Source organism: Thamnophis sirtalis, unplaced genomic scaffold (assembly GCF_051295495.1).
Source record: "Thamnophis sirtalis isolate CommonGarterSnake01/CBP01778 unplaced genomic scaffold, rThaSir2_p1.2 scaffold_1, whole genome shotgun sequence".
In the NCBI taxonomy this organism is placed as follows: domain Eukaryota; kingdom Metazoa; phylum Chordata; class Lepidosauria; order Squamata; family Natricidae; genus Thamnophis; species Thamnophis sirtalis.
In genome coordinates this window covers 80,072,656-80,085,388 of record NW_028261381.1, presented here as the reverse complement: position 1 = coordinate 80,085,388, position 12,733 = coordinate 80,072,656, and the positions used below count along the sequence as shown (strand labels likewise).

Here is a 12,733-nt window from a genome sequence, read left to right as displayed (position 1 = left end):
CATTTGATTTAGTCTTACTTCACAGCTTGGCAAATTCACTACTGTATAATAGGTCTTCTCTTTAAATATTCTCTCAGGCATAACTCTGTTACAGTTATGCAACCGATAATTTGGAAGACCTATTTTCTTGTTGATTACTTATTTATTCATGTTATACAGTTATTTAAACCCTAAGGGATCTGCTAGAATTAATTAGTAGCAACTATGTAGAGCATAGACTATTTTAGTTTAGATTCAAAGTATTATTTGTGGACCAGGTTAATAGAATGAACAATTGGCTCCATAAACATTACAATGATATGATTGCTCCATCTACTGGACAAAATTCTTATTGCTATTAAGCGTCTTCCCCACTCAACCCCCCCCCCCCCAATCCCCTCTTCTTTTAAGCACAAATCTCTAATAGGGAACTATTATGTTGTTATTAATTAATTGACCATCTGATCAAAATTCAGATGCTTGGCAACTGGTTCATGCTAATGAACCATTGCTACGTCCCAAGGTCATGTGATCTTCTTACAAAAAAAAGTCAATGGGGAAGGCAGATTCACTTAACAACTGTGTTACTAGCTGTGGTGATTCATTTAACAACTTTGGCAAGAAAGGTTGCAAAATGGGGCAAAAAGTACTTAACAAATGTCTCACTTAACAACAGAAATGTTGGGCTCAATTGTGGTCGTAAGTCGAGGACTACCTGTATTCTGTTGAACAACAATGTAATCATTTAATAAAGGCAGATAAACTAAGAGTAATCTGTCCTTGTTATATCTGGATAATAATTTTACTACCTTTTAAAGATCATCTTTCAGAAGCTAATTTTGAAAAGCTCCCACTGCTTCACACTTTAACAACTCTTTTCCATGAGTATAATCTCTTCAGGTTTCTGTTTTGTTTTTGTTTTTAAAAAGAGATAGTGATAGTGGTGATGATGGTTAAATTGCTATTGCTAATGCTATCATTACCGTAAAAGAAACAATGAACACACTTGAGTTCTCAGATGTTTTAGAATGGAGGGAATTATAAGGTAGAACATGCCTTCTTTATGTACAAAATTTCATTTCTAAGGAAATACTTTTAGGAAACATTTTATGTCTTGCATTTTCAGCATGTATTAAGCTGCTTGTGTTATTACTGAAGAACTATGGGACTAAAAGGAAAAGTATCAAACAGAAAATGCTTTGTTTTGGCTTTTGAAAACAGTCTCTTTACTAGCTGGACTATAGGAAGCAGAACTGTTGTGGTTTCAAATTTTCTATTTTCTCATTTTGCTGTACGTCTATTATCCATAATAACTTTCAGCTCCTTTTAGCCCCCAACATCCTCAAAGATATCTGTATCCGGGAGAATAGCTAGAAGAATTTTTGAAAAGGTGAATGACATGAAAAGGCTAAACACTGTCTATTCAGAAAAAAAAAATTGAAGCCATCACAGGAAAATAGGTCAGAGCTAGAAATGTTCCTCAGTTACAGATACATATGCGGGTAGTTTTAGCAGTATAGAAAACTTTTAATTTCTCATAGATGAATCAAAATAGTATGGAAAAAAGGAGAAGAAACTGATATCTTGACTACTCATTACTTTTCTCAGACCACATTTTTTCCAGCTTAGAAAATGTGTGGAGATTTAATGAAATAATGCAGATGGATGAAATTTCAGAAGCATTTGGCATTATCACGAGACAGCAATTTAGAACAATGGGCCTCCTGTCAACTTCTCTTATTTACTTGTTTTCAGAAAGTTTCCAAGATGTCCCTCAGAGATTATTATGAATACAGTTTATGTTAATACTTAAAATCACATATCAACAGAGTCAGGTCAGCAACTATGTTTGCTGCAGATTCCTAACAGCTTCTTAGAAAATTTTGCTTATAATACAAGGAAAATTTAATATTAGTTAACATGTGTTCTATTTAAACATCTTCTTTTGGACTTTTCTTGAGTTAGTTTATGAGGCAATATATAATATTCATGGTTTTCTAAATTATTCATAACATAAATGTGTGTAAGTTTATAAGTTGTGCTTTCATAATAATAAACAACATTTGTGTGTGCTTCTCATTCCCTCTTTGTGTAATAGAAAGTCAAATTCTTTCCCAGAGAAAGAACAAGGGTGTCAAACTCAAAGCCGCAGACCTGCCGGGTGCTTAGATCTGGCCCATGGGGCCACCCTGGAAACAATGAAGAACTGGCCTGTGGTGCCTTTGCCAGTGAAAATGGAACTTGTGAGGGCTGCAGGTGGCCCTACCGAGCTTCGTTTTTGCTGGCAGATGGTTGCAGGAGGCCGCCCCAGCTGAAAACGGAGCTCAGGAGCCCATTTTTGCTGTCAAAGCACTTGGGCCACCATAGGCGCCCACTGATAAGAGTGATGTCAAGCTGGCCATGCTTACCCTGGTCCCCCAAGGTTAAACAATCCTGATGCAGCCCTCAATGAAATTGAGTTTGATACCCCTGATATAGAAGATATTCAAAGAGATATAAAGTTGCAAGTACAAATTGCCAATTTGACTTGATTAACATAATCAAAGGCTCTTCTATAATCATTGAAGTACAATTGATTCCTTTTTGATACTGTTTGGCTTTTTCGATTATTTAGCATTAGCAATAGTGCCTCTTGTTTCTTGGCCTTTACTAAAGTCAGATTTGAATATCTGACATCTTTTCCACAGGGAGCTCTAATCTGTGTTGGATAACCATTAATTTTATTTTGCTAGAATAGTATGTAGAGTGATCTCTTCCAAATTGTGTTATTCTTCAGATTTGCTGGCATACTTTAATTACAATCTTCATGAATTTTTCTTTTGATAAGGATTTTTCTTCCTAAAATGCATTTTGGGTATGGTAGCTACAAGACTTTTAATTGTATACATTTTTCCATCACCTGAAGTCCAACACTGTCTGCTTGTCCTCCTTTTATTAGCTGTGAAATAAACAGGCCACAAGCAAATTCAGCACCTCCTCGCACACTTATTCCAAGGCCTTCGGGATGCAGACGATCCAATCTCACTTCCTTCAGTTTCCTATAAAAGTTGTAATATCAAATAATTTACAGTTGCAACATAAAAGTTCCTATAAATCAAACATATCTATCTTTCCTTTATAATTAGGTTCTAGGCTTTCAAAGAGTACGAGATATATGATTCAAATTTCATTATCCAAGCTTTCAATTTATTTTATTTTATTATTTTTGGAGTTTCTATGCTAGCCCAATCTCATTAATTTGTGGCAAGGATACAGAAAGATATCAACCATTGTTTCAGTTCTTGTGCTGCTATAGAAAAAATTTATTTAGCAAACATGTATATTGCAAAATGCTTTCTTCTTCATGTTCATTAATCTTTGGCTATTGATTTCATTATTGGATGATATTTTTTAAAAACCCACACATTTTCTAATGTGGTCTACTCATTGCTCTTCACCAGCTCTCTAAAGACAAAACACATTTCATTTAATTGTGTTTTCTAAGGGAGAAGGTTTGAAGGAGAGAAACTCCTTGATTGAATTGTTAATGTGTTTTTCATAATAGTTTAGTGATAATAATTTATTATGGATTTTGATAGAGCTTCAGCTGATGATGTTTTGCAATTTTTTGTGAAGCATATGGCTAGTGGTGGGGAAGACGAAGTTAGATCTGTTGTCATATTTTATGATAAGGAAATGAGAAAAATGAAAGGTCCTTTTAGTAGTTCTATACTTTATAATACAAAATAATTAGTTATTTCAAAAGTGTGCTTTGATATTAAATGAAGCTATATAGAACACTGTTCTGAATGACCATATACAGTGTGCTTTGAGTTTTTATAAAAGAATTAGCTTTTATATGTTTTTTCCCCATAGTCAAAGATATTGTTCAACCTTACCTTGTTCGTTTAGGTGTCAACTGATCATATTCCACTTGGTGCTTTAATGGGATAAGAGGACAAATGGCCTCAAACAATGGTAGTCGACTTGGTTCATTGATTACATACTTCAGATCACCAACCAACACTGGAAGATTCATTGATCTATAGAATTTGCGAAACTTGTGTTAGTTTGTCATAATAAAGAGCTCCCCTAAGCACTTATAGCAAGTGACAAAATGTCACGGTAGGGGATTACTACTTTTAATAACATTTGTTACTTGGAAAAAGGGCTACCAAACTCCTCCTGATTTTTGGATCTACAGAATGAAATTGTGGAAAGTTATAAAACAAATCTATAATTGACACCTACTGATAATTTATTTAGCACAGAATGTAGTATTTGGCTGATAACCTAATATATACCTTTTCTCTTTTACTAAAAAACAACAACAGGGAAACCTTAAGTGACCAAGTTACTGATGAGCAGCAGAATCTACCATCTATCAATTCATCTTATAACAACTATGGCATGTGGAATATCAAGTTTTAAATTATAAGTAGAGTAAATGGTAAATGGTAAGAATTAACAAATGAAAGAAAAAAAATAGATATGTTATATGAAATGTAATAGATCTGATTAAATTGCTCTATGGATTCAGTGGAAGCATGGATGATTTGCAAGACTAGTATGGTATAGAGAAGTACTATGAACAGCATTGCTGTAAAATTTAAGTACTGTGTATTTCTGTTTCCATATCTAATGTCTTTTTTGTTTAGCGGTACTTTTTACTCCTTTTCTGCACCTTGCACAACTGCTTACTCAAAGAGAAATGTATTTATTTATTGTATGATACACTCAAAGACGACTAGCAGAATAGCTATAAGGATAATATTGGTGCAAATATATCTATATCTATATCTATATCTATATCTATATCTATATCTATATCTATATCTATATCTATATCTATATCTATATCTATATCTATATCTATATCTATATCTATATCTATATCTATATCTATATCCATCTCCATCTCCATATCTAATCAATCAATCAATCTATCAATCTATCTATCTATCTATCTATCTATCATCTATCTATACACACACACAGACATATACATACACATTATGTGTGTATCTGCATGTATAACTGGTAAAAACTAAGTAAAATGGAAAGTAAAGTAAATAAGAAAGAAAGTAATGTGTAATTTAAATTTCACTTATTTCAATGCAAAATAAATGGAAGCAACTTTCTTTGGATCCAATCATTTATTTAATTGTATGGTTAAACTAGAAACATATTTACTGGAAGGGATATTCTGATCATAATAGTTAAAGTATAGTCTTAACCAGGTTTGGAAAGGTTAAATTTATTCTGTACTGCCTACTCAACTATGTAAAATATATGTACAATGCATGACGGTACAATTATATTATCACAGGTATTGAACAACCTAATAGGATTGCTTGATATACAAGCAGTACCTTACTAATAGCAATCAAATAATTCCAAATAGTCAATTACAAAATTAAATTGCACTTTCAATGGAACATCAAATAAAGTTCGATTTTCTGAAATTTTAAAAACCCCAAATGCATGAATGTTGTATGCACTGTTTTCCTCAAGGACAATAGCCATCTATTTATTTTTAAATAAAAATATTTCCCCATTTAATAAGCATTGCATGGATAGACCATGCTCATTTGTGACACAATAATAAGGAAACAGTATCAGAGTACTAAAAAATTTATACAATTCTAATGGCATATATTTTTGAGGATTAGAGCCCATCATGGAATAGGAATCTAATTTTCATTTGCCTTGGTATTATGTCTTTAAGTATCCCTAAGGAAAAATTAAGACAGAATCCTGATCCAGGTAGTAAAATAAAAAGTATTAGTTTTAAAAGCCTTGGCAGAGATGTCCTTTGGGAAGAATAGAATGGAATAAGGCTAGAAGCAAAAATCAATGGGGACTAATATTGTCAAAGGAGTTACAAATACTTAGGTTTCTCTGTAGGCAGCAAAGGACAGGGTCTTCCAGAGATATTTATTTAATTATCAATAATATTTCCCAGTGTAGGGTAGATAAGGATTGAGCAAAGAAAAGAAGTTTGTACCTTCCAGCCACATTTTAAACAATTAACTCATCAGAATTCTTTCTTCTCTAAACAGGTGCAAACCAGACTTTATGAATGGATAAACAATTACAGTCTCAAGGGAAACCAAAATGAATTAGTAGCCAAAAGCACACCAAGATATATCTTTGGAGAAAAATCATAAAGAAAACCAGCCAAATACCATTCTGCTGAGATGGTACAAATTAAACTGTAAGCTTCACTTTTGAAATCTGGAGAAATATTCCCACTTATTCTATGCAAAATAAAATGGGCTCACACCTATTTCAATTATTAATGAGTAGAAAATGAAACTATAATTGCATCCTATTTGTGTTGAGAAAATAAGAAAACAGAGAAAAAATGGAATACATATTTTCTTGCTGAAGAGGATCTGTGGCACTATTATTTAAGTTATATGGCACTTTAAGAATAAAATTATTGTTTGTGTATGCATGTATGTATACAGTACATCTAAACACCAACAGTATAATCATTACATATATTTCATTTAATGCCTCTGATCTCATTGCTCACACTATTTGAAACCCTTTTTATACAGCTACATTTCCATGTCCAAATCTATCTTCTACTTCAAAACACCATTCCATAGATCCTATGAAATTAGCTCTGAGAACATGAGCTCATGTTTTCATGCATTTGTATGTTTTTACAGAGCCAGAATTCTTATCGAAATACAATGGTAACTTTGTTGTAAATGCATAAATTAAAAACATTTAGATCTAGTGAAAGCTATATACAATAAAGCAAAGTTAACAAATGCATTATTTTTTCCAAATTAGTATTTGCCTTTTACTTAATAAAACAATTGTTAAAGGAAGTGTTTGATATTCCTATTAAATACTTCTAATATTTTACTATGAGTTAAAATAGAGGGATTTCCCCCCTTATTTACCTATTATCTCCAGTCATGTGCAAAGACACTACAAAACTAAAGGCATTAACACAAAGACTTACTGGTGGTACATCCGCAGTACATCATACAGATAATCTTTCTCTGCTTCATTATCGATTAAGAGGTCAACCTGAAAAATAAATAACGTCATTATAATTCTGTTCATAAATAGGAAATCCTGAAGATTTCCCCCTTGCCATTAATCCCGAAGCCATTACAGTATCTGATTCCCTTACCTGATATTGAGTAAATACCTGAATAAATATTTTCAAAAACTGTTTAGGCCATTCACTAATGTAGCCCATGATTGCAAATCGCAACTATGAAGGACAGGGCCGAAACCAGCTATTCACCGGCTTCTCTGAATGCAACCATCTTCCTGAAGATGCGCAATCAAGTAAATTATTCCACCCTGCTTTGATATTGTGAGCTTGCTGTTAAATAGTTATCCTTTCTTCACTCTCTGAAACAGCAGGTTCAATTAACCTCGTGTCAGGTTGCAAGAGTTTCGCTCTACTAACTGTTTCTAAAACAAACAACTAAAAACCTCACAAACTGACTTGCTTTTCTGGGTACTTTTCTGAAACCGGGAATCTCTATGGTTTATTCATTTCTATTAACAGTAAAAGTGAATTATTTGTGCATTTTGCTGAGAGTTAAGTGGTTACAATATAATTTAAAGCCACTTAAGAGAAGAACATACTAAACTGCTTTATGCTAAAACACAGCAGGGGTTCATTCTCAGTAATGGAAGACAGATATTATGGCATCACTCTATTGTTTTTTGTGTCCCAGAATGTAGTAAGTTATTTTCCAATGCAGCCTCATCTTACAACCATTCATTAAGTGGCTCTTCAAAGTTAAGGCCCTGAAAAAAGTGATGTATGACCAGTTTTTACACTTATGACTGTTGCAGCATACTCATGGCCACCTGATTGAAATTCAGGCACTTGGCAATTGTCATGTATTTATTACAGCTGTACTGCCCTGGGAACATGTGATTACCATTTGTAACCTTCCCAGTCTGCTTCTGTAAGCAAAGTCAATGGGGAAAGCCAGATTTGCTTAATGACCTCATTATTCAGTTAACAACTGCAGTAATTTACTTAACAACTATGGCAAAAAGGTTGTCAAATGGGGTATAAAATTCACTCAACAACTGTCTTGCTTAGCAATGAAAATTTGGGGTGCAATTGTGGTTGATAAGTCGAAGACTACTAGTATTTGGCTTCCCCTTTTGAGTCAGCTGGGCTGTTTCCATCAGTCTTTTGTTGTTGTTATCCTTATTTTGAATATCATGGTGTTTTTCAGACCGTGAGAACTAACTTTCACATCCAGATTAACGCAGTTTGAATGGGTGATGTAATATACCTTAATTAATATCTATACCTGTTCAGGTCACCTAGAGACCCCAAGGTATGTGGTTATAGCCATAAGTACTTGCAATAGCAGCACTCTAAAAAAGCAAATGGATTGCATACAAAAGTATTGTAATAAATGTCAATTTAAAAAAAAGTAATCTCCATACTAGCATACTACTGATATTTTTTTATTATTTGTCTTTATGGGATACCAATAAATTACAAACAAACAAATAAGAATCACTTGTCAGTGTTTCATACAATATATTATGAACAGAATGTTGTCATGATGAAGGCAGCACATTCCTATATATTAATAAAATATTTACAAAAATCTGAACATATTCAATGTCTTCTGAATATACAATAATAAATAGAACATAAATTACAAGAGACATTAGTATTCCTTATTGCATCACTTTACCTTTCTAAGACATTAATGTACATAAAATAAAAAACATAAATAATGATGATGAATTCTACACTTGGAATCTAAAGTTGTTCCTTTAGAATCATATCAGCCAATAAAGTTTGTTAAAAAAAAAGAATCATATCATCTTTTCCATCTATCACCTTGGAGACTACAGTGGCACAAAATAATTACAAATAATTACTTCAAATAAACTTGTCTAAATTATGAAATGTAATAACAATATTTAGCCTGAATTTTAGACTTTTAATTTTTATATTGAATGCTTTACTTTAAATAAAAAGTTTCCTTATAGAGTCAGTTACTGAAAATATAAATTTTATTTAGTCCTGACAAAGTATCTGAATGCTAATGCTAATGAAGTAAGATTCTGAACAGATATGGACTGTGTTCATAGAAGAAGTTTAAATAAGCAAATTAGATTTCAGAGTTATGTATGAGAGTTATGTATCAGCACAAAAGGTCACAAGTACAAAGTACATGATCATAAATATATTTAACGCATATGGTTGAAATGTGTCTGTTGCTCCACAGCTAAATGTTAATAGCTCTGAGATATAGACATAATAGTAATTAACTGGCATCTTTGGTAAAGAGCTGCACAAAGCATCTTAACATTTTCTACTTCAAGGTACTCTGAAAATTTGATCTAATACTATACTGGATACATAGCGTTGTGTAATACAGTACAGTACAGTGTAGTAATACTATAGTAGATGGCTCAATGGTTAAGATATTGAATGCTCAGTAGTTACGATGCAGGTTCGAGACCAAAGTGCCACACAACGAGGTGAGCTGCCATCCTCACCCCATCTCCTGCCAACCTAGCAGTTCTAAAGCATGCAAATGCAACTAGACAAATAGGTACCACTATGGTGGGAAGGTAACAGTGCTCTCTATCATCATTCTGGCCACATGACTGCAGCAATGGGCAGCAATGGCTCAATGGCTTTGAAACTCAGATGAGCACCATCCTCTATAGTCAGCAATGACTAGCAGAGTAAAATCCACAGGGATTCCTTTACCCTTCCCCCTTTTTTACTACATTGTGTAATTTTAATTCTTAGGTATAAAATACAAATGATGGAGAAATGTTTTTTACTATAACCAAGTTCTCTGAAAGATTTATTTTGATTTTCCCCTCTAGATATATTTTATGCCTAGTAAAAGGAGGCAATCCATGAAAAGAAATTATGCCATACAACTTGTATTTTAAAACAAACAAGTTTGACTTAAAATCATAGCAAGGATATCTTCTGAACATTTTCTAGACAAAAGAAGTACTAAGCATGGCTTGGAGCAGTGTTTTCCAAACTTAGCAAGTTTATGATATGTGGAAATCTTAAAGTTGCCAACTTTTGAAAAACTCTGGCTTAGAGGTTGTATTTGTTCTGCCTGAAAAGTAAAAGGGGGCTAAAAACTACAATTTCTCGTTTGTGTGTGTGTGTGTGTGTGTGGTATGGTGTGGTGTGGTGTGTGTGTGTGTGTGTGTGTGTGTGAGAGTAAATATATTTTCAGTGTTGGAATTTGGTAGCTTAAAACTGTGGTCTCCAACCTTGGCAACTTTAAGACTTGTGGACTTCAATTTCCAGCTTTGCTGGCTGAGGAACTCTGGGAGTTGAAGTCCACAGGTCTTAAAGTTGCCAAGGTTGGAAACCAATGGTTTAAAGGACAAAACAAAAGATCAGCTAATGCCGTACAAAAGCTTTTTGGCATCCATTTCACCATGTCACATTCCTGAGCCTCCCTAAATGAGTCCTACTTACTTAGGGACAGCTTGGCCCCTAGCATATCACACAGAGCATGATGTGGCCTTTCAGCCAATGCAAGTTCCACACCCCTATTCTAGACTGCAACCACAACCTTTTTAAGGAGAAAAAGGAAGAAACGTAAAGTTAGCACTTTTATAGAGGAGCTGTTTTGAGTAATATTCATGATTCGTACACTGCCAAAGAAGAACCGCTGCATCTGAAACATACTTGTTGGAAAAGAAAGCAACTGTAGGCCAATACATCAAAAAGGTAGGCTAGAAAAGCTTCCTTTTGCCGGGGGGGGGGGGGGAACCTCTTAAGAGGTACTGGTAACAAACATACCCTCAGGGCCTGCCACAAAGAAGAGGGAGTCAAACTATTCTCCAAAGCACCTGAAGGTAGGACAAGAAGCAATGGGTGGAAAATAATCAAGGAGAGAAGCAACTTAGAACTAAGGAGAAATTTTCTGAACACTTACAACAATTAATCAGTGGAATAACTTGCCTCCAGAAGTTGTGAATGCTCCAACACTGGAAGTCTTTAAGAAGATGTTGGATAGCCATTTGTGTGAAGTGGTGTATGGTTTGCTGCCTAAGCAGGGGATTGGACTAGAAGACCTTCAAGGTCCCTTCCACCTCTGTTATTCTATATTCTATACATTAGAGTGAACAAAACTGGAAATTTCAATTAGTCACTCCTTCTGCACTCCACCATTCCCCAACCAAGAAAATCACATACTATAATTGAAAAAGGTAAATGAATAGACCTAATTTTTCCCCACCCACACAGGCTTTTAAAAAAAAAAATGTATTCAAGCAACGTTTAGACACATCTGTACTGCAAGCTGAGTTAACTTGCCATTATTGGCACTCCTTTTCTTATCCGTCTGAGAGAATAAAAAATAAAACGTAATAAAACTAGACTTTCCGATTGTTTTGCGCGGCTGCAAGAGGAAGAGAAGGCAAAAAAAGAAGGAAAAGGTGTTTGAAGTCTTTTCCTTTCGAGCTAAGGTAAGAGGCGCCGTTTTTTAAAACAAGGATGCCTCCCGTAAACTCATTTCCTCAACTTTATACTGCCTAAACTAGTTCCCCCACTTCGACAGGTGTATGCAAAGGGGACACCCAGATTTGGCTGCACGCGTGGATTTCGCAAAGCAACCCTCCTCTCTCCTCCCTTCTGAACCCCAAACCCCCCAATTTCGGCCCCCAGGCGGACAGACCCACCCTCCAGTTCTGCTGAAATAAAGTTTCCATCTCCCCCACCCTTCTCCTCGGCTCTCCCCGCCAAGCCCGAGTTAATCGATACCAAGAGTCCAGAGTCCCAGCAAGATGTCTCTTTCTCTTTGCTCCGTCAGCCGCCGCCGCCGCCGCTCCCATCCCGCACAAGGCCAAACCGTGGAAAAACCCGACACGTCCCCCCAAAGCCGCGGGGATCGTTTGGCGTGGAGCTCAGAGCGCTTCTAGTTCACCTTGTGCCTGAATTCCCGGGCCAGCTTCCTTTCCATGACAAAGGGAGAGCGACCTTCCCGTGGCGCTTGCTTCACCCAACCAGCCCCTTGGAGCGCCCACTGCGGATGCGGTTTCCTCCGGGTGCTGGAGAAGAAGAGATCAATGAGCAAAACTCTGGACCACCGCTAGAGGGCGGGGCATAGCACCGTGAGAAAAGCCGGCGGACGTCAAGGAAGGTCAAGAGGGAAAGGAGGCGTTTCCCTCGTTCGCCTCCTCCTCTGTCTTGACTTCCTTTTTCTTCCAAGCGCTCTAACTTGGCTTTAGTTTTCGTGGCTAAGAGCTCAACAAACGGCAGCGTCTTTTTGCGCCAGCTCTTCTCCGTTTTCCCTGTTTGTGTTGTTTAACACATGGTAACAAGTCTTTTTTCAAGGCTGAATTTCGGCCACGGGTTGATGATGCCCATCGGAACTGTGACTTGAAGGAAATTTTTACTTTTTACGTTAAAAAGCCAGGCAATAAAATTTCACAGAAACTTTTAAGGCGCACAGCGGCTATCTGAAAGTAATTTTATTTAGATGGTGAGAGTTGAACATGTGAAAGTGCAGAGTTTCTCAAAGATTTTGCATGGGTGGGGGAGGGAGAGACTTGGTTTCAGGATCTGAGGTTGGCTAGTCTAGAGAAAAGAAGAATTAGGGGTGACATGATAGCAGTATTCCAATATTTGAGGAGGTGCCACAAAGAACGGAGGGGGGGGGGTCCAAATCATTTTCCAAAGTACCAAAGAACAGGAAACAATAGTTGGACACTAATCAAAGAGGGAAGCAAGCTGGAATTAAGGAGAAATTTCCTAACAGTGAGGACAATT

The 12,733-nt window shown here is 35.7% G+C and overlaps 1 protein-coding gene across 1 annotated transcript in view; it reads right to left on the bottom strand.

Annotated features, from left to right (window-relative positions):
- Window positions 1-12,109, bottom strand: part of USH1C (USH1 protein network component harmonin) — a 63,197-nt gene extending 51,088 nt beyond the window's left edge. The window contains exons 1-4 of the mRNA XM_087717192.1: window positions 11,889-12,109; window positions 6,941-7,008; window positions 3,858-4,001; window positions 2,879-3,017 (exon numbers count right to left, since the gene is read on the bottom strand). Coding sequence (XP_087573318.1) covers window positions 2,879-3,017; window positions 3,858-4,001; window positions 6,941-7,008; window positions 11,889-11,924 — 387 coding nt within the window. The 5' untranslated portion in view covers window positions 11,925-12,109. The remainder of the gene's footprint in view (window positions 1-2,878; window positions 3,018-3,857; window positions 4,002-6,940; window positions 7,009-11,888) is intronic.
- Window positions 12,110-12,733: the final 624 nt, after the last annotated feature.